The following is a 26,973-nucleotide window of genomic DNA, read 5'->3' on the forward strand; positions in this document are numbered from 1 at the left end:
TAAGGCCACAACTGGAGTATTGTGTGCAGTTCTGGTCACCATATTACAGGAAGGACGTAATAGCTCTGGAGACAGTGCAGAGAAGGTTTGCAAGAATGTTGCCAGGGTTAGAAAAGAGTAGCTATGAGGAGAGATTGGATAGGTTGGGGTTATTTTCCTTAGAACAAAAAAGGCTGAGAGGTAACTTAATTGAGGTGTACAAAATTATGAGGGGAATAGATAGAGTGGACAGGATAAAATTGTTTCTCTTGATGGAGAATTCTAGAACCAGGGGACATAGATTCAAGATAAATGGCAGAAGGTGTAGGGGGAGAACTTTGGGAGAACACGAGGAAGAACTTTTTTATGCAGAGGGTAGTGGGTGTCTGGAATTCGCTGACCAAGTTGGTAGTAAAGGCAGAAACTTTAAACTCTTTTAAAAAGTACCTGGATCTATATCTAAAGTGCTGTAAGTTGCAGGGCTATGGGCCAGGTGCAGGAAGGTGGGATTAGAAAGGGCACCTGGGTGTCCTCAGGCTGGCATGGACAAGATGGACAGAATGGTCTCCTTCTGTGCTGTAACTTTTCTTTGTTCTATGGTTCTAAAGCAACAATGGCCTGAAAAAGGAAGAGATATTTTAAAAGCATCTTCAATCAGGTAGGCAGGTGAACCAACTATTGAAGACCAATTGGTCTGCCAACAATGATTTCCTGTTCACTTTTCTTAATGGGGCATTCCCAAATCCTGGCATGAAATTTACATCAACTTTCAAATGGCGTAGGTCTCATTGAGGCTACCAAAGGCTCACTACATGGAATTCCAGTGATAAGCTGGGAACATCCAGGTATGGGCAGGAATGAGAAAGAACTGAAACCTGGGTTCCCTTCCCTTATTGTGTGTTTAAGAGGAAGAGGAAGACATGTGTTTCTTAATGCCTAGGTGGTGGTCAATTTGAATAACCAGCAGCAAGTTTTCATGGGTTTAGATAAAAAGAATTATTCATTTATACATTCACACCGAAAACCTAAGGCTACATCTCACACACATACACACACACACACACACACACACGGAAAATATAGTTAGAGACAATAGTGCAATTTTGCAAGTTATATAAAAAATAGAATAATTTATAATTCATATGTTTGGCTCATCTTTAAAGAAAGAATGACCCGATGAAGAAAAAATTTCACTCCTGAAGCATAGTCTAGGTGGATGAAACACCAGGAGTCATATCTCGGAACTGTTGAAGGAGCCCCTCAAAGAGATGGATTTTTAGGTCTTAAAAATGGTTACATGTATACCCAGGAGGTCAGTTTTCTGTATTGGTGGAGTTGTAAAGGAAAAGGCTTGGATACCTCACAGTGTTGTTTGTCTCCAGGTCTCAAGGCATATATGTTGTTGCCTTTTCTGCTGCTGCTGTTTCTGCAGTTGTTCTGAGTAGTTTTGCAGACTGCATTTAAAGCATTTTTTTAAGGGTGACTAAAATTGCTATCTTTCCATGTGGTCCTTCACAGCTCTCTTCCAAGTAAGTTATGATGTTTAAGTTAATTAGCCACAACCTTGGCCTTTGTGTTTGCAGACATCCACCCTGGGGTTTTAGACAATCATTGTCTTGGTTTCAAGATATCGCTATTTTCACCTCTTTAGTCTGGAATGTCCTTTTGTCCATTCGAGACATTTTGGTAGTTTTTTTTGGAATCCACGGGCCAGGAGTCAGATGAGCCCACAACGGCCATCTTTTGCAGCCCATCAGTGTCCAATTTGAAAGAAAAGTTAGTTCTGGAAGATTCCAAACCAATAACAGTGTGTGTTTTAAAAGTTATGAATAGGACAGGTCTCTACTGGGCATGACAACCCCCGGAGCTGCCCTGTGTTAGGAGGACATAGGAGGGGTGGGAGTTGAAGAAAGCTTGGTGGTTGTTAAGCCATTGGATCTGGATTCTGTCCCAAAATTGTGGGCAGTTTGTGGACTGACCCGATGAATTCTATCCAGCAGTGGTGCAAAGTTTAGGGTTAAGAATGTCTAAGTTTGTTGATAAAACAAAATTGTATTGGAAAAGGGAATAATATGATGATATTGATATTACTCTAAGCCATTTAAGCACATTAGTGACAAATAGTGTTCAATATTGAAAGCTACAATAATAAACACTAGTAGATACCCTTTAGCATTGTAATTGAGAGGGTGTTTCACAAGGACAATTTACCATGTGACATGTAACATATAATTCTACTGCCTACGCAAGTCTCTAGTTGAGCTAATCTTCCCCTTTAAGCTCACAAGGTCTAACTGGAATATATTCAGTTCAATTAAAAAAAATTGCTGTTATACAGTCCCAGATGTCAATGTGAAGCTATTGATGAGGTTTATTTCCTTTTTAATTGTATGCAAAATTTGATGTCCCAAATACCACAAAAACTTTGTACCAGATACATTCAAGTCTGTGCACCCTTGGACCTTATGAGAGATGGGGGTCTTCCAAGGGAGATGATTGAGATGGGAGACAGTAAAGATTTTTTGGGGTTAAGGGGGCATCAAAATTGATGTTGAGGGAATGGTTAAGAAAATTGACGGCAGCAGAACTAGCCTGGTGAATGGAGGGCCAAAGGCTAGGAATAGTGCAGTTGTCAGTGACTTACCTTCCATATTTTGCCCATTTAGTCCATGTGGGAATAATAACTTCCATTGTTCAATCTTCAATGGCTTGTTTCTCATCCATCTGATTTTTTGGATGGGTGCCTCCAGTACACCAGCATAAGCATGGACTGCTCATCCTATATATTTATATTGACTCCATTGTTGCATTTTAGGACAGGGTCAACATCTTGTAAACGGAAAACCCAATCCACTGCACACCTGATGATGGAGCATGAACCCTGGAATTTCTGGACCGTTGACATGGTGAAGAATGACAATGAGACTGCATTAATCTCATGGTTCTGATCTCATTGAACCTGTTCCTTGTGACATATTATTTCATCTTTTCACAAACAGTGTAAACAATTATTCACATCATTCTACACATGAATAATTTACATAGTGCTGGTGAAGTCTGAAGCCTATTTGACAGGGATTAGTATCGGCACTATTCAGAAATATGTAAACAGGAATTGAACAGTAAACTAATAATAACCTACTTGTGTTTGTGAATCTCAACATCATAAAATGAATAGCACTTATGTTCCTGTCAACAGAATTATTATTTTGCAAAGAGGTATGTGAATGTCCAGTTGTGATAGAGTCTCAGTGATGGAGTTTTCACAGAATCACAGAATCGTTATGGTGCACCGGGAGGCCAATTGGTCCATCGTGTCCACACCGGCTCTCCAAAGGAGCAACTCACTTAGTGCCACCCACCACCACAATCTCCCCCGCACCCGCACACCCCCCACCCCCCGCCCCCAACCCCTCGCCCCAACCCAACCCCCACCTTCTCCTGGTAACCCTGCACATTCTTCCTTTCGGGTAAAAGTCTAATTCCCTTTTGAATGCTTCAGTTGAACCTACCTCTGTTACACTCTCGGGCAGTACGTTCTAGATGCTAACCATTCGCTGTGTGAAAAAGTTTCTCCTCATATCACTTTTGCTTCTTTTACTAATGACTTTAAATCTGTGCCCTCTCATTCTCGATCCTTTCACCAATGAAAACAGTTTCTCCCTATCTACGCTGTCTAGACTCTTCATGGTTTTGAATACCTCTATCAAATCTCCTCTCAGCCTTTTCTTCTGTAAGGAAAAGAATCCTAACTTCTCCAATCTGTCTTCATAACCGAAGTTCCCCATCCTTGAAACCATTCTCGTGAATCTTTTCTGCACTATTTTGAGCTGGAAATTACTTACTCACCCATGAAATAGTAAATCCAGTCCTAATATCCTACTGTTTGCATAACTTTGTTTTATTTTCTTTACTCTAATCTTTCATTCACAGTTGGAAGTGCAAGCACCACCCGGTGAGCCTGTAGGATACATTGTCCAAAAATGGCATCCATGCTTGCCGAACTTTGTTATTCAAGATGAAAGCGAAGACGCTGTTTTGAAGATCCGTGGTCCATTCTGCCTTTCTAGCTGTGGCCGTGCAACTAACTTTAAGGTATGCCCTTAATGAGATGCCCGGAGTATGTTATTTACATTGGTCCAACTGGTACAAATAAAGTAAAAGCAAAATACCGCAGATGCTGGGAGATCTGAAATAAAGACAGAATATGCTGGAAAAACTCAGCAGGTCTGGCAGCATCTGTAGAGAGAGAAACAGCCATTTCGGGTCCAATATGACTCTTCTTCGGAGCTGCAATTAAAGCTTTGGGTCAGTAAAATAGAAGGCTCCTAGAATCATAATTCTCTTAAAAGATGCACTAACTGCCTTATTAGTCATTCCTCCAGATGATAGATGAGTCTTCTCCAGGTGGATGGCAGGAATGAACCCATTGCATTTAGTTATTAGGTGTTGGTGTCTTTTGAACCTTTAAGAGAGATGTCAAATTTTGCACCTTATTCTAATAATGCTATTTGTCAATTACAAACATCAAAAGAAAGAAAACACTTGGCGCAGAATTTTCGAGTTGGCGGGTGGCCGCAACCGGTGGTGCCCGGGAACGGCCGGGCCATGGACCACTGACCGCGATTTCACGCTGGCTGGCCAATTAACTGGCCTTTTGAAAGGTACACTGAAAGGCTCAGCGCAGCCGAGGTGGGGGCAGGAGAAGGGCGAGCGCTGAAGTCAGCGCGGGGGAGTGCGGGAAGGAAAGCTCCCTGAAGGCAGACAGCTGCCTCAGCGAGCTGACGAATTTAAAATCAATAGAAGCAGAATTTAAAATCGGGGGGAAATGTCTGCGCATCGGAATGAGACACCTCAACATACGGACGTTAAATTTTCTTCAAGACATTTAAATCTTTCTTTTTATCAGTCACGGAAACTTCATCCGCCTTGGATGAGGTTTCCTCAAAAATGCAAAGACCGTCTGGCTGATTCGCCCACCGGCCAACTGTAACGTTGGACGGACAGCGAAAAATCACCGTCAATTGCTACTTTAATGGCCTTAGTAAAGCCTCTTAATTGCCGGCGGATGCGCTGCCAACTCTCGCGCTTGCCCGCCGACCAAAATAACGTGCGATTGGGCGATGACGCCAGGACACTCGCCCGATACCCTCGCGTGCTATTTCACGTTCAAGTGGGGTCAGGCATGCACCTGCACACCGAGGTCAAAATCCTGCCCTTGAATTTTTTTGGGTTGGAGAATGCCCAAAAGCACTTTACAGCCAGTAAAATAGTTTTGCACTGTAATCATTGTTGTAATATCAGGAAGCAGTGCAGGTAATCTGCATACTGCAAGATCCCACAAAGAGAAATGAGATAATAGGCCAGAAAACAAGCAATTGGAACGACCAGCACTTTAAATAATGTCACAGCTTCCCACCATTTTTAAGTACAAAGTTGGTGACTGAAAGGACCCCCTGGAGATAGCAGCTATGTGGCAGGATCATGATCCAACAGAAGCAGAATATAATGAGCCCTGCTATTCTTGGGCAGGTGCCCTCACTGCCTGCTTAAGAGAACAGGTGTAAATTGCAACCCTCCAGCTTCCGATGCCCACCTGCCCAGTTTCTGCTGAGCGGATAGGGTTAAAATCACCAACCCAATTTCATTGGGAGATACATGTTAGCCAGAACACTGGTTTATATGGAACGTGTGGTGTATCCTTTACCTCTAAGTACAAGTTCAAGGACCAGGAAAACTTGAGAGGAATGCAGCGCTCTCTCTGTACTGCATTAACTAGCTTTCATGCTGCAATCTCTGGAGTAGCCTTTGAACCCAAAAGTCCGGATGCAGAGGCACAAGTGCTATCAACTGAGCCAAAGCTGGCAATTGTGGAGGTGTTGAGAGAATGTGACGTTGTGGCAGATTGCAACTTGAACATACCAGAGGAGTAGATGAAGTGTTGATACCTGTGAGTCACCATACACCGAAGATTATAAGGTAAAATACAGATGAGAAAGGTGATTTGGCATCTCTTGATGTATCCATTGAGGAATGCACCACTGCCCTCCCCGGCCATCACAAATATTAATAATTCAAGTTTCTTAAATAATTCCACTTTAACGGGGTTGTCAATCAAAATAGCCTGACGTCAGACTTAAATTTCCTTTAAACCTCTGCATCCTTGTCATACCATCGCAATTTAGTTTCAAAGTAGTGATTCAGACTGACCTTTTGATTTCAGTCCTGGTATTACATGCATGCGAAAGAAAGGAAGAAAAATATCAAGAGTAACTCCAGGGCTTCTCTTCTACAGCCCCTGCTAGCTGCTCACCATCGTTGGGAACCTAGAAACAGCGTTTCCAATCACCCTCTCGGCCAGAAACAAATAGAAAGAGGAACAGCTATAAAATGTTTTTTTTAAATCCTTTACGAATATAGGAAAGTTCAGGACCACTAATCCATCTGTCTGTCTTCAAGAACGCATATTTCACAATCAGACACTCCTATAATATCCATCCAATTGTCTTTTCAATTTTTCCACAATATCTGCCTCCCTGGATAGTCTATTCTGCACATTCACCACCCTCTGCATCAAGTCATTAAAACTAAAGTCTGCACACCTTTCCTCCTTCAAGCCAGTGTTGTCCAGACTGTTCTAGTAACATGCATTAATTTTAGTAGCAAACACTTTACACAGGCTCATACAGCCCAGGTAGGCGTACATGAATACACCATGCAAATATGAGTATTGAGATCACCTGCACAAAGTGCATCTATTACTCATCTTTTATTTGCCAATCAGCAATGCAGTTAGCCACATCCGGGTTCCCAAATTAGCTGGAAGTGGCTACAAACTAACATATTTGAAGTTTCAACCATGCCCACTCATTCTATTAACATATTATTCACATAGATTACATTCCATTCCATGTGTACTCTGTCCAAAGCCAGGTCCTTGGCTCATTATCTGCTGATGCTTCACCCTGAGCCATTTTTCTTGGCCATTTTTGTCAGTGGTGGTTTGCCATTGCCTTATTTCCACTCTCAGTGGGAGCGCAAGGAAGTAGGTCCCAAGTCTACCTCAGCTTGAATAGGACCCACATGCGCTACCACCATTTTATCTGTTTTAATAATTAGAGAGGTAAATCATTGATGGTGATGGACAAGAGTATTAATTAAGGTATAAAACAGTCTGCTGGTTTGGTGCCTCTTGTCTTAAGATATCACTGAAGATCAACATAACCCCAAATGACTGCTCTCAATCCTCAAGGGCAATGTCTTCTAAAAAGAGATGCTTCATGACTTGACAGAAGAATCTGTGTCCGGTTTTGCAATAGATTGTGCTGCAGGCATTACATAGCTATTACAGTAGTCACTCCCTTTGACTCATGCTAAGTAAAATCTTTAGTTTCTGTAAAGGTTTAGTTTACGAATTGCTGTATTCCATATTGGCAAGCCCCTCTTACCCAACTGGATATGTTGTAACATAAAACCACTTCAGGTGTCATTGCAACACAGCCTTTATGTTTCTCAAGTCATGCATTATCAAATATCCAAATGATGATTCATGGTCATATGACTCTCCCTCTAGAACAGGAAATGCGATCAGTATCTATCCATTCAATGAGCCACAAGCAAAACAATTAAGAAATTAAGGTTGTAGAACTTAGAAATTATTGTTGACCATGTTTAATGTAAAACACTCTTCTGTCTATTGTTTAAATGAGTGATAAACCCACCTGAACGGATGTGGCTTACATTAAAATGCAAATAAAGGAATGTCAGGAGCAAAGTACTGCAAATACTGGAATTCTGGAATAAAAACAGAAAGGTCAGCTACCTGAAACATTAGGGGTGGAGAGAGTTCTGTCGAAGGGTCATGAGGACTCGAAACGTCAACTCTTTTCTTCTCCGCCGATGCTGCCAGACCTGCTGAGTTTTTCCAGGTAATTCTGTTTTTGACCTGAAACATTAACCCTGTTAATCTCTACAGATGCCACCTGCCCTGTTGAGTATTTCCAGCATTTTCTGTTTTTACTCAAGGATTGTCAGGGACTCAATATTGGATATTGTATATTGGACTCGAAATGTTAACTCTGTTTCTCTCTCCACAGATGCTGCCAGACCTGCTGAGTTTTCCCAGCACTTTCTGTTGTTATTTTGGGCTAATAGCTCCACTGATAATTTCTAGGCTTAAATTACTTTAAATTTCTTCTGACATCCCTGTGAAATAGAGTGAGGGGTCCAACATAATGCCTTGAGATAATCAAAGCCTGGTGGGGGGTGGGGGGGTGGCGGGGTGGTTGGATTCAGAGCAAATGGTGAGTTGCTATGCTATGTTGCTGCAGCTAAATTGCTCATTATTGTTACTGGCTGCAAAATGGGGAAACATGGTATGTTTTAATCCTGACACACCTTCCTTTCAAGAACGTTGAATAGTTATTCTCATCAGCTCTCATTTTCGAGCTTAAATGACTTGCATTCTAGCTTTACCCCAGAGACTGAAACATATACTCCTGGCATTATACTGAAGTACTCAATGCTGCACTGTTGGAGGTTTTGACTTTTGGATGAGATGTTGAACAGAGGTCCTGTCTGCTCTCTCGGGTAGACATTAAAGATCCAATGGTATTACACAAGGAAGAGCAGGAGAGTTCTTCAGTGACCTGAAAAACACTTGCTAACATCACAAAGATAGATTCCATCATCTGCTGTGCTGTCATTGGTATATGTACCCAGATTTTGTCATCAGCGCTGAACAATGCTCACATCTGACCTTGAAGAAATATGCCCACAAAGATTTAGCAATCTCTGTGGTGTGGATTGCACCTTTCCCAATGTTACTTTCATTCTGACCTCAGCTCAAGGGGTTAGCTGGCATCCAGCAAAAGTAATGCATCATCAAACAAGCTAAGCAGCTAATCATAATGAAGAATTCTTTCGGACAGACAACAAGCAAGTAAAAAGTCCTGATTATTTTGCGCTGTCAAATCGTTTTATGGTCAGCAAAATAAAGATTGGGACATACACATGGGATTAAGCTTGAAGCTGAAATATCACCAACAGCTTCAAAAAGTTTTTTTTTATTATTATTTACAAAGTCTATGGAAATTGTTTTTATCAAATTGTTGAAATTTGATATTCCACAAATAGAAAATTACTGTTTCAGGAGCAGAGAGATTGATCAAAAATACTTATGAACTCGTTATGCTGTTAAAAACCTTCATCCAACAAGACGTAATTTTTTTAGGCTTTTTATAGTGAGTCTAATTGTATAAAAGTGGGAGTTCATGTCAGTTCAAGTGATTTCAGAAGATCTTCAAAGTGCCAATCTGTGAGGTGCAGGGAATCATTGACAACAACTTCTGGGTTCCTATGTATAACTGTGCTGTGTAGGTGCAGTGTAGAATTTGCTGTCAGGTTCACAGTGTAATGGTGGTGAATGCTGATAATTTTGTCATCATTGCAACTGTAAAACCCAAACCATTGAATTGAATCGTGCAGCACAGAAGGAGGTAATTGGGCCTATTGTCAGTTTTTTGAAACAGCTATATGGGTCCCACACTCCTGCTCTTTCCCATAGCCCTAAAAATATTTCCTTTTCAAATATTTATCTCATTCTTTTTTGAAAGTTGCCACCAAACATGCGTTCATCAGTCCCTCAGGAATTGCATTTCAGACAATTCACTATGCAACAACATTTCTCTTCATCTCACCTCAGGTTTTCTTTTGACAATTACCTTAAATAGCCCTGCACTCAGGCACGTCCTAACTAAGGTCATGAGGTTCTTGACTCACTTACCAAGGGAGAGGAGTTGAGATGGTTTCATGTTGCTTTCCTCATGGATTTTATCATCGTGGTATCTTCTACTAGGTGGGTGCAACAAAGGGTAAAAAGCTGCCACCATCCATGGTGAAGGGTGGGAGAGAGGAAGGAGCAGCTTCTCCTATGGGGTACAAGTGTCCTCCACTGGACATCAACCCGAAATTCAGCCTTCTACCTCCAGTGACTCAGTGAGGCTGTCTAGGGTAGAGCTTAAACACTGTACCTTCTAGTTAAAGGATGGGTAAACGACTGAGGCACTGGACATTATCTGGGCATGAATACCCCTCTGGATATAAACACATTACTTAGCATATTCCAGTCTCTCCTCACCAGGGCTGTCAGGAGTGGAGCTTGGATTCTATACCTTCAGACTCAGCAGTGCAATGTTACCACAAAGCCACAAGCTCGTTTCCCTCAATCAAATGAACTGGGCAATTATCTAACTACTCTTTATGGGACCTAGCTATGTGCAGGCTGCCTTCTGCAATTACAGACATTACAACAGTGATTATACTTCAGGAGTATTTAGTTGGCCTTGAAGCATTTTGGGACATCCTGAAGACATAAAAGGTGCTATATAAATACGAGTTCCTTCTTTTCAACCTGGGGTAGAATTTTACAGCCTGCGAGCGGTCGCACGCCCGACCTGACCAGGTGTAAAATAACACGCAATGATGTCGGGCAAGAGTCCTGATGTCAACGTGCACGTGCAATATTTCAGTCACGCGAGAGTCAGCAGTGCACTCGTCGACAATTAAGAGGCCTATTAAGGCCATTAAAGTATTAATTAAGAGAGATTTTTTTGCTGCTCGTCCGACCTTACGGTTGGCGGGCGGGTGAACCAGTCAGGCAGCCTTTGGATTTTTGAGGAAACCACATCCACAGGCGGGATGAGGCTTCCGGTATTAATTTTAAAAAATGTTTGGATATCATTTTTACTGGGTAGAATTTTTGGATTGGTGAGCGGGGGCGGGGCCCGCTCGCTGACACGTAAAATGATGCACGGTGACATCGGGCGGGTGTCCTGATGTCACCGCGCGTCATTTGGATTTTCAGTTCGGCAGGCGTGCAGCTGAGTCGGCTGTGTACCCGCTGAACTGTCAAAGGCCTGTTGAGGCCTGTCAAAAACTAACTGCAATAATTAAATGAGCTGGCCATCCAGCCTTAAAAGTTGGCGGGGGGGCAGGCGAAGAGCCCAGGCGGCCTTTGTGTTTTTCAAGGAACCTCATCCACGGGCGGGATGAGGTTTCATGAAGACTTTCAAAATTCAATAAAATATTTTTTAAAAATTCATTGACATGTCCCAGCTCATGTGACACTGTCTAAAGTTTTAAAAGTTTCAAATTTCTTTATTTGGATGTTTAAAACTTAAAACAAATCTTCCTGAGGCACCTCCGTGCCTCGGGGAGATCTCTGCTCTCTTTTGCACGCGTACCTGAAAGAACGCAGGCCCTGACTCTGGGAATTCCACCCCCCCCACCAACCCACCCCCCACCTCATCCCACACAGGGAGTGATCAGCGCTTCCAGGCAAGCGTTACGATGGGTGGGCCTTAATTGGCCCGCCCACGTAAAATGGCAGCGCAGCCCCGATTGGGGGCGCCGATCGGGTTTGTGCCCACCCCTTCCTGACGGGGGTGGTGGGGGGGGGTGGTGGTGGTGGGGGGGGGAGGTGTGGGGGGGGCGGATTTCTGCCCATTATGTATATGTCCAGGTGAGTGAGTCCTGCGTGGGGACATTTCTGCTGGATTTTTCAAATCTTTATTATTGACTATAAGATTCTTCATCTCCCTGAGGCAGCTCTCTGCCTTCAGGGCGTTTTCACTGTGTGCTCTGCCGCGCATGCACAGACTTCAGCGCTCGCTATCCTCCTGCCCCCACCCCGGCAGCGCTGAGCCTTTCAGCACAGGTTTCACGCTGGCTGGACCGTTAATTGACCAACCGGCATGAAATCGTGGTTGGGTTGGGGACAGATCGCGGACTATTTCCCTGCCGTTCCCAGGCTCTCCCATCGCGTCCACCCGAAAATCCTGCCCTGAAGTAACATCGAATACCATTGATGGAGGTCTTGCATGGTTACAATTTTTACTATTTCATTACAGATTAAAAACCTTGATGCGTCTAAAACAATTGGAAATATTGCAAAGAACTGGAGTGGATTATTTACTGAAGTTCTCACAGATGTAGATAACTTTGAGGTCAACTTTCCAATGACGTTGGATGTCAGGATTAAAGCCACCCTGATGGGCGCCTGCTTTTTAATTGTAAGTACAAAGATTTTAGTGAAACATGTGGCTGACTTATCAGCTTGTTAACAGAGCTGAGACGGTCTGAAGTACAAAGAAAGATGAGTCACTAGTATCTTCTCAAATTAAGAAAATTGAGAGAAAATTTAGTAAAAGTGTTCAAAATATTATTTTAGAAATTGAAGGGTTACTTCCATTGGTACATACAGGACTCCTCCTCCAGGTATGCCTTTAGGGGTTTTTGTCAACACAGTCCATGATTATGCTTGGCAAAGCAGTGCAGTGGTTTGTCGTTGCCCTCTGCAGTGTGGTAACCAGGAAACCCTCCCACGCTTACCACCTGCTACATTGGAAGGATTCACAGGCTGATAGTCAATCTGTTTGGCTACATTACAAACACACCTTCTGTGGCCATCAAGTCCTGAAGTGGGATGTGAATCCAGAGCTTCTAGCCCAGAAATAGGGAACACTGCCACTATGCCACAAGACCTCCCACATACAAAACTACGAACTGGAAATAAGCAGTGGCTAAATAAAAGAAGTTAAAGGAATCTTTGTCATGCAAAATCAGAATGTGGAATGCTTTACCACAAGTGGCGATCATTGTTAAATTGACTGCAGCATTAAAGAAAGGTACAGGAATATTACTTGAAGAAGGAGAATACAAAAGCCTTTCAGGAGGAAGCAAGAGAATGGGGTTAGCCTGGGGAGAAAGAAGCAAAAAGTGGATACAATTAAGCAGCACCTGAGAGAGACCTGGATACAACATTGACAAGAAAGGGTGAATAGCATTCTGTCATGAATTTCTCTAGGGGAGATTTTAACAGTGCCTGCTTTGGTTGTCACTAGGGTGTCAGGCAGTTAAAATTGCTCAGGGAACTTACCCACTGGTGTATCATAGCCACCTGTTTTAATCCAATCTGAGTTGGTGGAAAGCACACCTGACAGGAGCCATAGAGGTGCCTCATGAAAAGGTCAAACTTCAAGGGTATAATTGTGGCCTGGGTTGCTATTTTAACCATGGGGCTGCCATTTTGACTTTCCCTCCAGGTCAACCTCATGGCAAGAGAAGACGTTGATAGTTTACCACCTGCTTCCGCCCCTACCTGCCCATTCCCAACTTGGGATAAAAACAGGGTCCCATCTTTGGTGATCAGGCTAGGAAAATATTTAACTTTCTTCTTGTATATTAGAGGGGGATGTTGGTGTAACTGGATTCATAATCCAGAGGTATAGGCTAATGCTCCAGGGACATGGGTTCAAGGCCCACCATGGTAGCTGGTGGAATTAAATTTCAATGAATAAATCTGGAATATAAAGCTAGTCTTAGTAATACCTGGAAAAACTCAGCAGGTCTGGCAGCATCGGCGGAGAAGAAAAGAGTCGATGCTGCCAGACCTGCTGAGTTTTTCCAGGTAATTCAGTTTTTGTTTTGGATTTCCAGCATCCGCAGTTTTTTGTTTTTTGTCTTAGTAATGGTGGCTATGAAATTATTGTCGTCAAAAAGCCATCCAATTCACCATTATCCTTTAGGAGATTTGGTAGGTAGGTCAGGTGTTTTTCATGTGTCGGTGCAGACTCGATGGGCCGAAGGGCCTCCTCTGCACTCTGCGATTCTGTGTGATTCTGTGAAAGGAAATCTGTTGTCTTTACCTGGTCTGGCCTCCATGTGACTCCTGACACACGGCAATGTGATTGACTCTTAACTGCCCTCTGAAATGGTCAGTTCAAGGGCAATTAGGAATGAGAAACAAATGCTGGCTTTGCCAGTGATGCCCACATATCGTGAAAGAATAAAGAACATTAAATAAAGGATAACCATCGGAGAAGCGATTTCCATTACACAATTAAGGTTAAAGAGAAAGCATCAGTTTCAACATTTTTAAAAAATCAATTCCTAAGAATTATCGTTAACGGTAATACCTCCATATGACCTTCACATCCCAGGGTTAGGGGAAAGAAGCAAGTGCCAGTTAGAATCTCCTGCTTACGAACAGTTTCCAGTGGTCCTTACTGAGAACAGGGTGAGGGAGGATAGAATCAAGCTCAACTGGGATACGCTGGGCAGGATTTTTGCCCCAGTATGGGGATGGGAATGGAAACGGGTGGACACATAATTTCACACCGCTGACCAGTGTACTGGGTTTGCCAGCACCATCCTACCACCACCCCCCCGAACCATTTTGCTGGAGACTGGTTCAGGTGCAGAGCAGTATGCCTGCAGACAGCAGGTGGCTTGTTCACGCAATTTAAAGAACAAGAAAGGCCAATTATCAGAGGCTAACTGGAATTTTCCAGTTCAGGCAAAATTAATTTCAGGTGCTGGCCCCCACACGGGGCAAGGTCGGGATCACCGCCTGACCCTGGAGTCCTGACCCAAATGGAAGGTCTTCCCCCATGGTCGAATAGCCTTCTACCACTCACTGTCTGGAGTGACTCATGGGCGGAATTTTCCGCCCGCATAAGCAGTGGGAATCGTGGCGGGCTGGGGAGCAAGATTTAGCGGGAGGCCAAAAATCAGTTTCCCCAAGTTGGGAAATTAGTTTGGAATCTTGCTCTCCTGGCTTTCATAGCGAGTTAAAGGCAGGTCAAGCGTCCTGGATAGGGTGGATGTGGGGAAGATGCTCCCCTTAGTAGGAGAGACTAGGACCTGAGGGCACAGCCTCAGAGTAAAGGGAAGATCTTTTAGAACAGAGATGAGGAGAAACTTCTTTAGCCAGAGAGTGCTGAATCTATGGAATTCATTGCCACAGGAGGCTGTGGAGGCCAGGTCATTGAGTATATTTAAGAGCGAGATAGATAGGTTCTTGATTGGTAAGGGGATCAAAGGTTACTGGGAGAAGGCGAGAGAATGGGGTTGAGAAACTTATCAGCCATGATTGAATGGCAGAGCAGACTCGATGGGCCGAATAGCCTAATTTCTGCTCCTATGTCTTATGGTCTTATGGTCCCACTGATCTATGTTAGGAACCCCATCTGCATCTCATGAGTGGTCATTAAAAGCCAATACACTGGAATCTTGTCCCCCTCCAAATTTAGTGGGAATTTGGAACATTCTGTTTCGCGACTGTATACGAGAGGCATGCGCCTGGCAAGGTAGATTTCTTCTTGGACTTTCGGGTCAGTGGACGCTGCTTTTGCCTTCCTTTCATACTGTCACTGAGAGATATTGGCCTCCTGTCACACACACTGCACCAAGGCTGGGCACAGGGGAGCGGTCAGACTGGGTGTGGCGGGGGGTGCGGGGGGAGGGTAGTCAAAGAGCAGAGTGGAAGAGTGAATGGATGCCTGAGTACCATTCAGATATGGCACTCAGATGTGGGAGCCACCGAGATAATGGCTGGATAGGCCATTTCCTGCTCACCTCATCGTGAGATTCAACACGCTTCTCAGGGCTGCCGTAATTAATGAGCTGAGCAGCACGGGATCTTGTCTGTTCAACCGGCCCCCTTCTCCGGTGGAAGTCACTCCAACTTTCGCTTCCGTCACCAGTATAACGACGTTTTACCTGCCGGCCGCGATGGCTGGTTTTCACGCCGTATCATCGCAAACACGCCACATTATTTATGCATTCCTAGGAAGCCCGCCATCTCCATGGCAGACGGGCTCTCATTCGCCTGCCATGCCATCACCTCACCACTTCATCATGCCGGGCGCCATATTTGAAGGGCTGCCGCAGGAACCACATCTCAGTGCTTTCAGCCCACGACTGCTGCAGGGAAGATGTCCATGAAAGGCAAGAAGGCTGCAGCCCCCAGGTTTAGTGACGCGTCACTGGAACAACTTTTGGATTCGTGGAGTCCTACCACTATGTCCCCTGCCCCCGCAGGCTGGGCACTGGCGTCACCAACCAGTCTTGGGAAGACGGTGGTAGCGGTGGTCAGTGGCAGTGGTGGTCAGTGCCAATGCCCTTCAAAAGAGGACCCAGTGCCACAAGAAGATGAATGATCTCCTCCGTTCCACTAGAGTAAGTCACTCTTCTCCTCACTCTCAACTCACACACTCACAAGTCCATCACATATCCACAGGACCCTCACTCACTGCTAGTTCAAGCGTCATCACCATTTACTCTCTCACACTCACCATCATTGTCCCCATCCTGCCCATGGCACCACTCACCACCGACACAGGCCAGGCATACTTATCATCTGATCCAGCAGGCATCCTGTTTACATTCTCTTGATTTGTATTCATGCAGGACAAGCTGGCACACAAGAGGGAGAGGTCACAGACCAGTGGAGGAATGCCTGAAATTAAGGCCCTCACCAAGCTTGAACCATGGGGGAGACTGGTCCAAACCGGGATGATGACATTGCAAGGGTCTGTGAGCGCCTCCACCACTGACTGCTCTATAGCCATCTTTAGGAAGGAGATTGTACAACGTGTGCAGTCGTCCAACTGTTCTGCAATCCACTAAAATGCTCATAACCTTGCATTGTGTGTCCGAGAGGTGAAAAGCTCTGGAACACTTGGTGGCACTTTGATGCCTCTGCATTGCTTGAGTGGGCAGATAAGCTAGAAGCCCAACTCCAATCATATCAATGCGGCTGTGCCTGAACTGTCTCAGCTGCAGAGGAATAGTCATTTTATACAAGGGTGCCCTACTGCGTGGCTGCTTCCTTCACCCACCCTATCCCACACCGAATGCTTGTGCACTATATTCAATGGCAGGGCTGCCCTTCCTCCCCCAACAAGTCACCTCAGCTGCAGGGGTGCCCCTGACCAGCCCCCCAACGCTCCTCAATCTTGAAGTGCAACAGGCAATCCTGGTGAGCACTGCACACCATTGCTCTGTACTCACCTCCGACTTCCCCTCAAAGTGCAGCCCACCAAGTGCACGCCGTTTATATGCGGTTGTGAAACACATCGGTGTGCTTTCCCGCCGACGTGGACGGAGGTCCCAGCGGGACGGGGGGGACGAGTCTGGCGGGCTGGCCTATTAATGATATGCTGATGTATTACAATGAGGTTCCCGACGTCCAAAGGCAGGAAATGCAGCCTGCCATCAGCGGGCTGAGCGGGCGGTTGCGAACTGGTTTCAAGCCGCCGTGAAACCGATCGCGCCATATTGTCCACTCACGCTGCTGAAAATGCCCAACGCCAGCGGGCACGGAAAATCCCAGCCTTAGCCTCCGCAATGGAAAATCCTCCCATGGAGAGAGCTTTCAAAACCCCTGGTTCAAAACCTCTCAGCATGAGTTAGTAACCTCAGGAGGAATCTGGAAGGAAAACACAAAGAACGTAATTACATTGTAATTACACCACAGGATAATTAATGTGGAAAGACTTCTGCCCATTATTTCAACTGAGACATTCATCCATTTATTTTAATTGGGTCAAGAGAGCAAGTTTCATCCAGATGTGTTCACAGCCTTCACAGGATAATATTTGCACAGCAGAATTTCACAGTCAGTGTCTTCAAAGCTGAGATATATAGAAGACGAGGTTGTCATTGGTAAAGCACTTTATCATCATTCACCGCTTATGATTTCCTCTATGATATGTTACTGTCTTGCAACTGACCCCATAGATTTTGTAGTCCTACATTTAATGATGATTGAACAGTTCTTTCATCTTTTCTGATTCCTATTCAACATTGCCAAAATGAAAGTAATTTGATTTATATCTGAAATGAACTTGTTATCAAACACAACATCTAATTTGACTCAAAGTTGAGCTTCCGAATCCAGATCCTCCTCATTACAAAGACCACCTCCATAACACAGCCCAGCTCTGCCCTGCTTTCAGCCCATCTGTGGGTGCATTCACCACCTCCAAATTTGGCTTTTCCAACTACTCTATCCCATACAAACTCACTAACCCATTAATTCTGAGCTGGCATTCCCTGATGCATCAAATTTAAAATTCTTATCCTTGTCTTTAAAACCCATCATTGCCTCAGCATTCCCTCTCTCTATATGACCTTCTCCAGTGCAGTCTCCAGTACTTCCCGAGAACTCTGCCAACTCCGGCCTCCAGTGGACCCCGAAAATCTCTTTGCCCCACCATTGGCGGTTCTGCCTTCAGTTATCTTGCCTTCAGTCTCTAGAATTCCCTCCCTGAGCATCTTCAAAGTCTCAGCCTCCCTCTCGTCCTTTAGGACTCTTCTCCTTCGAAACTCAGTGTCAGTTTTTAACTGATGATGCTTCTGCAAAGCACATCTGGATGTTTTTCGATGTTGAAAATGTTGTATAAATGGATGCTGAATGAAACTGTCCTTTTGCAGGATTATATGTACTATGAAACCGGACCGCGCTAAGAAGCGGCTGATTGGAATGTGACAGATAGAAAAAAATACAGCCTGAGTAAGTAAACAGATGAAAAATCCCCTCTTTTCCCTGCGCACAAATTTATCAGCATTAATTCACTGTAACTGTGTTCCAATTTCAAACAATAACTCTATCGCTTTTATAATTAAATTTACAGGGATCAAGTACATCGTGAAGCTATTTCAAGAGTATTTTTTTCCCATTACTGATGGATCTGCCATTCCCAGAGGACATTACTTATAATGTCCTTTCTCGTTGAAAATTTTTGACTTTGACGTCTAGTAAGGTGAAGTATGACCACGTTGAGTGTGTGGGGAGAAGGTGGCTTTCAGGGAAGAGAGAAATCCAGTACGGTGGTGGGGGTGGTGTGGGGGAAGGGGTGGTCCTGGGGGGGGGAAAACAATTTTCCTTTAAAGCTCACAAGCAATAGACCTTGAAACTACACCATGGAATACAAGTATGTACATTCTTAAATAAAAATCAGAAAATGCTGGAATCCCTCAATGCACCACGCAACAAATGTAGAGAGAGAAACAGAGTTGATGGGGCAGAATTTTCTGCCTCCCTGGCGGGCGGGCCTGACCCAATCTCTGGCGGGTGGGGAGCCGATCCCCGCCGGAGAAGCGGGCCCCGCCGCCATTTTAAGTGGGCGGGCCAATTAAGGCCCGCCCAGTGTGACGCCTGGCGGGAAGCGCTATGTGCCCCCTGTGCGGGCGGGTGGGGGGATTCCCGAAAAGCGAGAGTGCGCTCTTTTGCGCATGTACATGAAAGACCGCACATCTCCCTGAGGCTAAGTGCTGCCTCAGGGAGAGCGCTGACACTTTTAAAAATATTAAAAATAGAAAAAAAATCCCTAACATGCCCCCGTCATGTGACAATGTCACATGAGATGGGACATGTTCATAATTTACATAATAACTTTATTAAAATGTTTAAAACCCTGCATGAAACCTCATCCCGCCGGTGGACGAGGTTTCATGTTTTATCAATTGTCTGCCGGGGCTCCTGGCCTTTAATTATTTAATTGGTCCTGTCACTAGCCTCAATTGGCCATTGACAGGTCGGCGGGTCCACATTTGATTTTGCTGTGCCCCCGCCTTCCTGAAAATTTAAATGGGCCGGGACGACATCGGGGGTTTCCCACATCATTTTACATATCAGTGAGCGGGCCCCGCCCCCTGCTCACTGACAGCAAAATTCTGCCCAGTGTTTAAGGTTGATCACCTTTCATTTGAACTGGAAGTAGTTAGAGAGGCAACAGTTTTCAAACAAGTAGAGAGGCAAGGAAAGGAGGGGTCAGAAAGAACACAAGGGAAGGTCCGTGAAAGGGTTGCAGGCACAAGAGGTTAAATGACAAAAGGGCTGATGGTGCATGGCAAAAGGCGGGTGGTAATGGGACAAGCAAAGATGGGTCCAGAGGTGGTGTTAATAGCAACCGTAGAGCCATTACCAGAACCTGCTGTCTAAACAAATAGGAGTCAAATTATAACCTGAAATTATGGAACTCAGTGCTGAGTCCAGTATATGTATTCCTAATGTTCTTGCATGAAATTCATTCCTCTGCTATTTTAAAGGTGGTGTTAGCCCATTTACAAATGGTAAAAGAAGAAATTCCACACATAGGGGTCAATGGTTGGAACACTTGTGACCCAAGGCATAATTTCAAGGTCAAGTTTATAAAAGTTACTATGCAGCTGCTGACTAATGTTTAATTTTACAGGTTGAAATCCAGTCTTTGTATAAAGCTCACTGAACAGCTCCAGGCAAACTTGCCTCTTTAACATACATAATCTCTTTTGCAACATAATGCTTCAAAAGAAATGTAGAACAAAGCACCAGTTTGTGCAAAGTGTTAGAATATGGTCCTTTCATGCTTTGAATCTTTGCTTAAAATTCTGCTCTATTCTTCTTTTTCTGTTAGAAAGGTCTTTTCTCAGTCAGATACTTTAACTGACCACTTCCAAATGGGCCTGTGTCTGCCACTCAAAATCACTTACTCAGGACAAAAACAGGCATTAAGGTGTCTTTAACGCGGGTGCCCTTTGGGTTTTCTGGTGGAAGAAGCGGAGACTCGCTTTAGTTCATGACGAGTGGAAGCATATTGGTGTGGCAGTGTAAAGGGAGCTTAACTCTGCAACCTAAGCTGCACAGCACCTGACTGAGATTGTCTGGTTCTTAAATGGTGTGTAAGAACTGGGAGTTTGTTCCATTCTCTAGCGTGGTCATACTTTGCTTTAATGAGTGTCAAAGCTCAACCAACAAATACATATTAAGTAATACCCTCCAGGAAAGGCAGATCCATAACTGTTGGGAAACATGGATAGAAACTCAAAAGAATGAAGATTTTTAAGGTTAAAAAAATACATGTTGATTCAACAAAATTACAACACATACCCCTTAATATATGGTCAGTGGTCTAAGCAGATCAATCTTTGTCCGTTCTGGTGGCATTTTGTAGGATTATATGGTTTATATGACACAGAACAGGCTATTCAGCCAGCCAGTCCATGCCAGTGTTTACATTCCACATGAGCCTCCTCCCATCTTTCCTCATCTAAGCCTATCATCATAATTCCCTATTCTATTCTCCATCACCTGTTTTGCTAGATTCCTCTTGAATGCATCTATGCTATTCACTTCAACCAATCCCTGTAGTAGCAAGTTCCACACTCTCACTACCCTTTGGGTAAAGAAATTGCTTCTGAATTCCCTGTTAGATATGGAGAACATTATTGGCAACACCAGGAGATTAGGTTACTTACACTTTCCTATCAGATGCATGAGCTATATGCTTGATGTGTGCGAGGAAGAAGGCACTGAGGGGAGAAGGAGACCCAGTATGGAGGTGGGGGAGAGAGAGAGGGGAGGTGAATGCTGACTTACGAGGCCATGCTAGCTTGTTATCAAAAACAATGACCTGCTGAAGGACTCCAGGATGAATGGAACATGCGGTGTACTTGTGACTGAATCAAATGGATAATTTAGTGAAACCTTGGTTCAATCCAAGACCTTAAAAAATCCAAACCAATTTCATATTTGTAGTGTAAACATGTCAACAAACCTTGACATTCAAAGTTAAATTTGTTGTCCCTAATATGATGGCGCTATTGAATTCCCACTTGTTTCAGTTTATTCGGAAGCCGATACTATGGGCCTAGTAATGTTGGATTGGAATGCTAGGAGGCTTCTTCATGAACGACACAGTACTAAATAAATTGGATAGTCCTCTCTGTATTTTAAGAACTATCACACTGATGGTAACTTACTGTTTGAGCAGAATTGTAATTTTAATTGATATGTGACTAGTGCAAATTGGGATTCCTATTGCCTTTGTGAAATATTACATGCTGTTTGTTACATGCTGAACGATACAACAGTTATATTGATTTTGAAGCTTTCTTAAAGAAGTGAATAATAAAGGCACCAAGTAGATGAAAGTTTTGTACTGTGAGATCATCACCCATTCATTTACTATTTTTACCAGAGCTAATGTGTGGGTTGCTCAGCATTGCTTGAATATCTAGGCAGATTTCCAACAAAACTCTTGCAAGAGTGTACCAGGATGGCCACGAGCTCTGCTGCCACCTTCCCAAGGGCAATTGGGCAATAAATGTGGGCCTAGCCAGTGACTCCCACATCCCATGAAAGAATACATTTTAAAAAGTGGGACATGCACGCCACGAAATGTGTATCAGAAGGGCTGCCCAGTCATCCTCCTGGGAGTGCCAGCTGTGGCACAACACATTTCCTACATGGCCCACGTGGCACACACCCACCTTAAGAACGACGTTTGTGCAGACGTTCCCTGTGGGTGCCGGAATGTGTACTATCATAATGTCACACATTCCTACCAGCTGAGATAATGCCCATTTACCAAATTTGAGTCACTTCAGTCTAATAAATGAATCTGTATGCCACTCAGAAAAAAAAAATCAAGCATTCATTATTATTTGTGTTGCTCAAAGGGCCAAGCACTCAACTTGCACGAAAGGTCAAATTTTTGAACATCTGCTGTTACAATGTGTACTGGGGAGTGTTTTTCGAGGTGTTGTGCTGAGCTCCCACATTTGGCAGGGAGTGTTGCTGCATCCTTACAGGATGAGCAGAGGATTTGATAACCTGTCCCCACAAAGGCTGCAGCAGGTATGGGGGCAGCAGTGGCAGTGCATCTATGTCCGTGGCATGGCAAGGAAATGGAGAGAGGCAGTGGAGAGGGCCTGCTCTACAGCATGCCTTCTGCTAAGTTAGAGCCATTCGTCTCCATGCTCCCTGATGGGGACACGAGCCTATCTGACAGGCCATCTAATTCACCAAGTGTCTCAGTATGCATGTCCATTCAGTAATTTCCCAAATGCTGCCCTATTGAGGTCTTTAGATTAGTCGCCTATAGCAGTACACATCTGAACTCAGCGGAACTCTCTCTCATCCTCAGGTATGTGAGGGCGGGATTGGAGTTAGGGGTGGGAGTCACAGGAAACAGCAGGATCCCCCTTTCCTGATGCCAAGTCCCTCAATCAGCCACTGAGTGCCTTTTAAAGAGGGATACCCAGCTGGGAGCCTGCCCTTTGAGCCTTCCGCGTGCTGACTGCCCGCCGACCCCCGCTGCTGGTTAAATACCAGCGGCAGTGAGATGAGGCCCTTCAGTGGACATTAATTGCCCAATTAAGGGCCAAAATTGGTGGCAATGCAGGAAGGGCTTCCACAAGCCAAACCATCCCAGATGTAATTGGGACAGAGTTGGAAGGCGGCATGATACCCACCTGCCACCATCTCGCCCGATTAAATGACGTCAAACTCCAAACTTGCCGAGGCAGAGGGCATTCATTTCCATCTGCGATATCCACACCTGAATAATGACACAATAGAATTTTTAGCCCAATGCCTTCAGAGATTCGCATTGGCAACACTGTAGTAGAATATGTACAGCAGAGACTGATTGTTTCATCAGCAGCAGTTTAAATATGGGCATATTTCTTCATTACTGTGACTCATCCATTCCAACAGTACATCTACCAGGTGGAAAATATTTCCACAGTGAAGCAACACATTAAATAACATCAATATCTCAATCAGCTTTCCTCCTGTGACACAATAGCTTCTACAGTATCTATTTTCCATTCTCTTGATAACTGTCACCAACCACCCACACATCCTTCGCTGCTGATCAGTAAGGCTCATGCTCTAAAGGAGCTTGCCAAAGCCATGGCCGATTCATCAGTCAAGAGGCCAAAAGGAGGTAGCAATTCTGACAGCTAAAAAGTTGCTAACACTTAAGAGATGAAAGTCAACTTTGCTAGTGCAACATGGGTTGCTCCATCACCAGCCAATCCCCTACAATCTTTTACTCTGACATTGAATTTAACCCCTGCTCCCCTCAATTGTGCACCTCCCTCTTTTGTCACAGTAATGGCCTTAAGAAAAAGACCAGTGGACCGTGGCACAGACTGGCTTGCCATCTTGTTTAGTAGGATGCAGAACAGCCTTCAAGATAGAGTAGACCTGGAATTGGAAGGACTACTATAGTTTGTGTCCTTATGCAAATTAAGTCATGTGTAAACCCAGTAATGAAGCAATTGACGTGCCAGTGACTGAAAGGGATCCGCAGCCTTTTTTTATAAGCAGTGCCCTAGAAGGGTTTTCTTTTGCTTATCTTGCAGTGATGTTAATCACATTGCAATGGTTCCCTCTGGCACATCGTTGAGGCAAAAAATAAACCGGTAGCAGCTTTTGTCCCTTTCCAAACAAGGTGAGCTTCCTTTCAGACATCTTTTCCTCAAGATAATGGGAGTTATTTTCACACTGTGAGAACAAAAATCGGGTGATTATAGATGCGTCACCCATGAGCAGAAAATAAATGTGGGCAACATGTATGATGGGTAACAAAAACAAAAACAGAATTACCTGGAAAAACTCAGCAGGTCTGGCAGCATCGGCGGAGAAGAAAAGAGTTGACGTTTCGAGTCCTCATGACCCTTCAACAGAACTTGAGATCGAGTTTGTTTTTGTTTTTGTTTTGGATTTCCAGCATCCGCAGTTTTTTTTGTTTTTATGTATGATGGGTGGTTGATCTGCAACCATCTATTTTTCAAAGTGAAAGTTACAACCTCTCCCACCACACCATCCCTGATACCCTTCAGGGTTCACTTTACATATTACGTGGTAACAGTAGCATATTAATCAATGTCTTGTTTTGTCCTGAGCATCACATGATCTGATTATCAAAGGCCAAGATTTACAGGGTGAATACAGCAATCAATCAGCACAGAATGGCTTAGTGAATGTTAACCAATGCATTGCAACTATTCTGAACTAAATTTGGCTGCATGTTTTATTCATTTCATTTTTTTTTAAGTTAACGATGATTAATTGTGAGTGTATGCATATAACTGAAGTCACACTAATCAATGTGACACCCTTGATTGAAATTTTTAAGATCCCGAGGGGCCTTGACAGGTTGGATGTGGAGAGGATGTTGTGGGGGAATCTAAAACTAGGGGTCACTGTTTAAAAATCAGGAGTCGCTCATTGACGACAGAGATGAGGAGGAATGTTTTCTCGCAGAGGGTCATTGGAATTCTCTTCCTCAAAAGGCAATGGAAGCAGAGTCTTTGGGTGGATTTTTCTGTGCCTGTTGGTGTCAGGCGTGAATGGACAACATAGTGGGAAGGCCAGAAATCAGTTTCACGCCATCGTGAAACCAGTTTGCTACTGTCCGCTCCACCTGTCAATGAAGGACTACGTTTCCCTCTGCCAGATGTCGGGAACTTCATATTAATACATTTACATATCATTATAAGCCCCGCTTGCCAGATTCATCCCCCCGTGTCAAATTTACTGCCCACGTCAGCTGGTACAGAAAACGTCTTGACAAGTGTGACGTGCAGAAGTCGAGACTTACTGTCAAGGCCTTGCTCACATCATGGCCACCCGGGGAACAGAAGATGCTGGAGTCCTACAGCAAAGGCACACTGGAGGAACATCCATCACACGCTGGATAGATTCTGATGGACATGGCTCTGCCGCGAAGCAGTTCACAGAAGGTGTAAGGTCACCACTGAGGGTCTCCTTTGGGACATCAGTGTCATGGTCATGGTCTGCTATGGATAATTGTCAAGGGGATGGAGAGGAAGGTGTACCAGGGGTGTGGGAGATGAAGGTCCAGTTTTAACTGGGGAGGAAGGGGTATCAGGGTGGGGTGAGGTTGGGGTGGGGAGCGATGGTGTTGGGGGGAGTGAAGTTGGGAGGGAGTACAAGGGGAGGAGGGTGTAATGGGGGAGAATGTGGCAAATGGGGAGGTAGGTGTAAGGGGGGAGGAAGGTGAAAGGGAACGAGTTCGTGAGGGGAAGGACTTCAGGTGGAGGATTGATTTTGGAGGGGAGCAGGCATTTCGGAGGAGGAAGGAGTTCACAAGGGGAAGGGAGTCTAGGGGCAGGAAGGAGTAAAGGTGGAGGAAGGAGTAAGTGGGGGTGGGGGGGTGGTGGGATGTCCAGGTGAACATGCAAGAGAGGTGTCAATGGAGTTGATAGCTGCTTCCTGGGAAGCGAAATGAGGGTGGGCATGGTAGGAGGGAACGGTGAGAATGAGAGAGAGCAGAGGGGGTAGGGTGGGAGGGTGAGGGTACGATGGTAGTGGTAGAAGGGACGGTGGGGGGTGGTTGGTGGGGATTCGGAGGCAGACATGGACCCTGGGAGTGGGAAGGAGGAGGTCAGGGAGGTCAATGTGGATAGGGATGTGATTTTCAGGAAGCTAGGAAACGTGCACATTCACCTGGACATCCTGGAAAGAAAAGGGTTTTGGCTGTTAGTTGATGGTGGGGAGGTGGAAGGTGATGCTAGGGAGGTCAGTGGTGATGGGGGAAAGGACATGGGTGACTGGGGGAGGGGTAAGGTTGGGGAGCTAAAGACATACTTAATCAGTACCATCTTGCAAAATCCAAAGTGAAAGGAGCCACATGTTGGGTGGGAACAGGTGCTGCATGGGAGTGCGATCAGTGGATGGGCAGAGATGCAGGTCAGCTCAGATGGGCAACTGAAAGAGAAACCCCGCAGACAGCACTGAAAATGCTCAGGACATTGAGATGAGTGTGATGGAGGAAAGCTCCACATGCGTGGGAGGGTGATTGCTCAAGGTAAGGTTCCGAAGGGCACTGCCAGACACACACTTCCTCTTCCAGAATCACTTGTGGGCTGGCTGCATGCAGCTAAACTGCTATGGGGGCGGGGAAGGATGCAAAGCCTGTAAATGAAACTGAAATGAAACTGAAAGACAGCATTACACATTATTCAGTGAAAGTACATATAATTTCAGATTTAAAGTCACAAAATGTGTTTGCCCGTGCTACTTGTGATCAGAAATTCTTAGCTTTTCTAGGCATAGCATTTCTTCCAGGTGCTGCCCTGACATCCGCAGGAGGGATGGAGACAGCCTGTACAATGAATGACCCTGTTGCCTCTGATGACTCTGGCATGGGTCCTCTGGAGAGCCAAGACACCAGGGACCCCAGCTTGCTTTGGTTGTCCGACTGTGGGCCAGCTGCTCCCTCTGTGGTGACAGAGGACGAGGTTGAGGGGGTCACAGGCAAAGGGGACTCGGAGGAAGAGGACGGCCTCTAAGGTTTTTGAGTGGATGACACAGGGGTGTCCAGCTGCTGCTCCTCCTCCCTTCGGGTGCCC

General features: G+C 44.8%; 1 protein-coding gene across 1 annotated transcript in view; it reads left to right on the top strand.

Annotated features, from left to right (window-relative positions):
- Positions 1 to 21,738, top strand: part of LOC121270724 (phospholipid scramblase 1-like) — a 48,526-nt gene extending 26,788 nt beyond the window's left edge. Inside the window, exons 5-9 of the mRNA XM_041176107.1 lie at positions 3,913 to 4,074; positions 11,889 to 12,050; positions 18,259 to 18,337; positions 18,459 to 18,587; positions 20,022 to 21,738. Of these exons, the coding sequence (XP_041032041.1) occupies positions 3,913 to 4,074; positions 11,889 to 12,050; positions 18,259 to 18,291 (357 nt within the window). The 3' untranslated portion in view covers positions 18,292 to 18,337; positions 18,459 to 18,587; positions 20,022 to 21,738. The remainder of the gene's footprint in view (positions 1 to 3,912; positions 4,075 to 11,888; positions 12,051 to 18,258; positions 18,338 to 18,458; positions 18,588 to 20,021) is intronic.
- The last annotated feature ends 5,235 nt before the right edge of the window (positions 21,739 to 26,973 follow it).

The sequence above is a fragment of the Carcharodon carcharias genome, chromosome 2, assembly GCF_017639515.1.
Source record: "Carcharodon carcharias isolate sCarCar2 chromosome 2, sCarCar2.pri, whole genome shotgun sequence".
NCBI lineage: Eukaryota > Metazoa > Chordata > Chondrichthyes > Lamniformes > Lamnidae > Carcharodon > Carcharodon carcharias.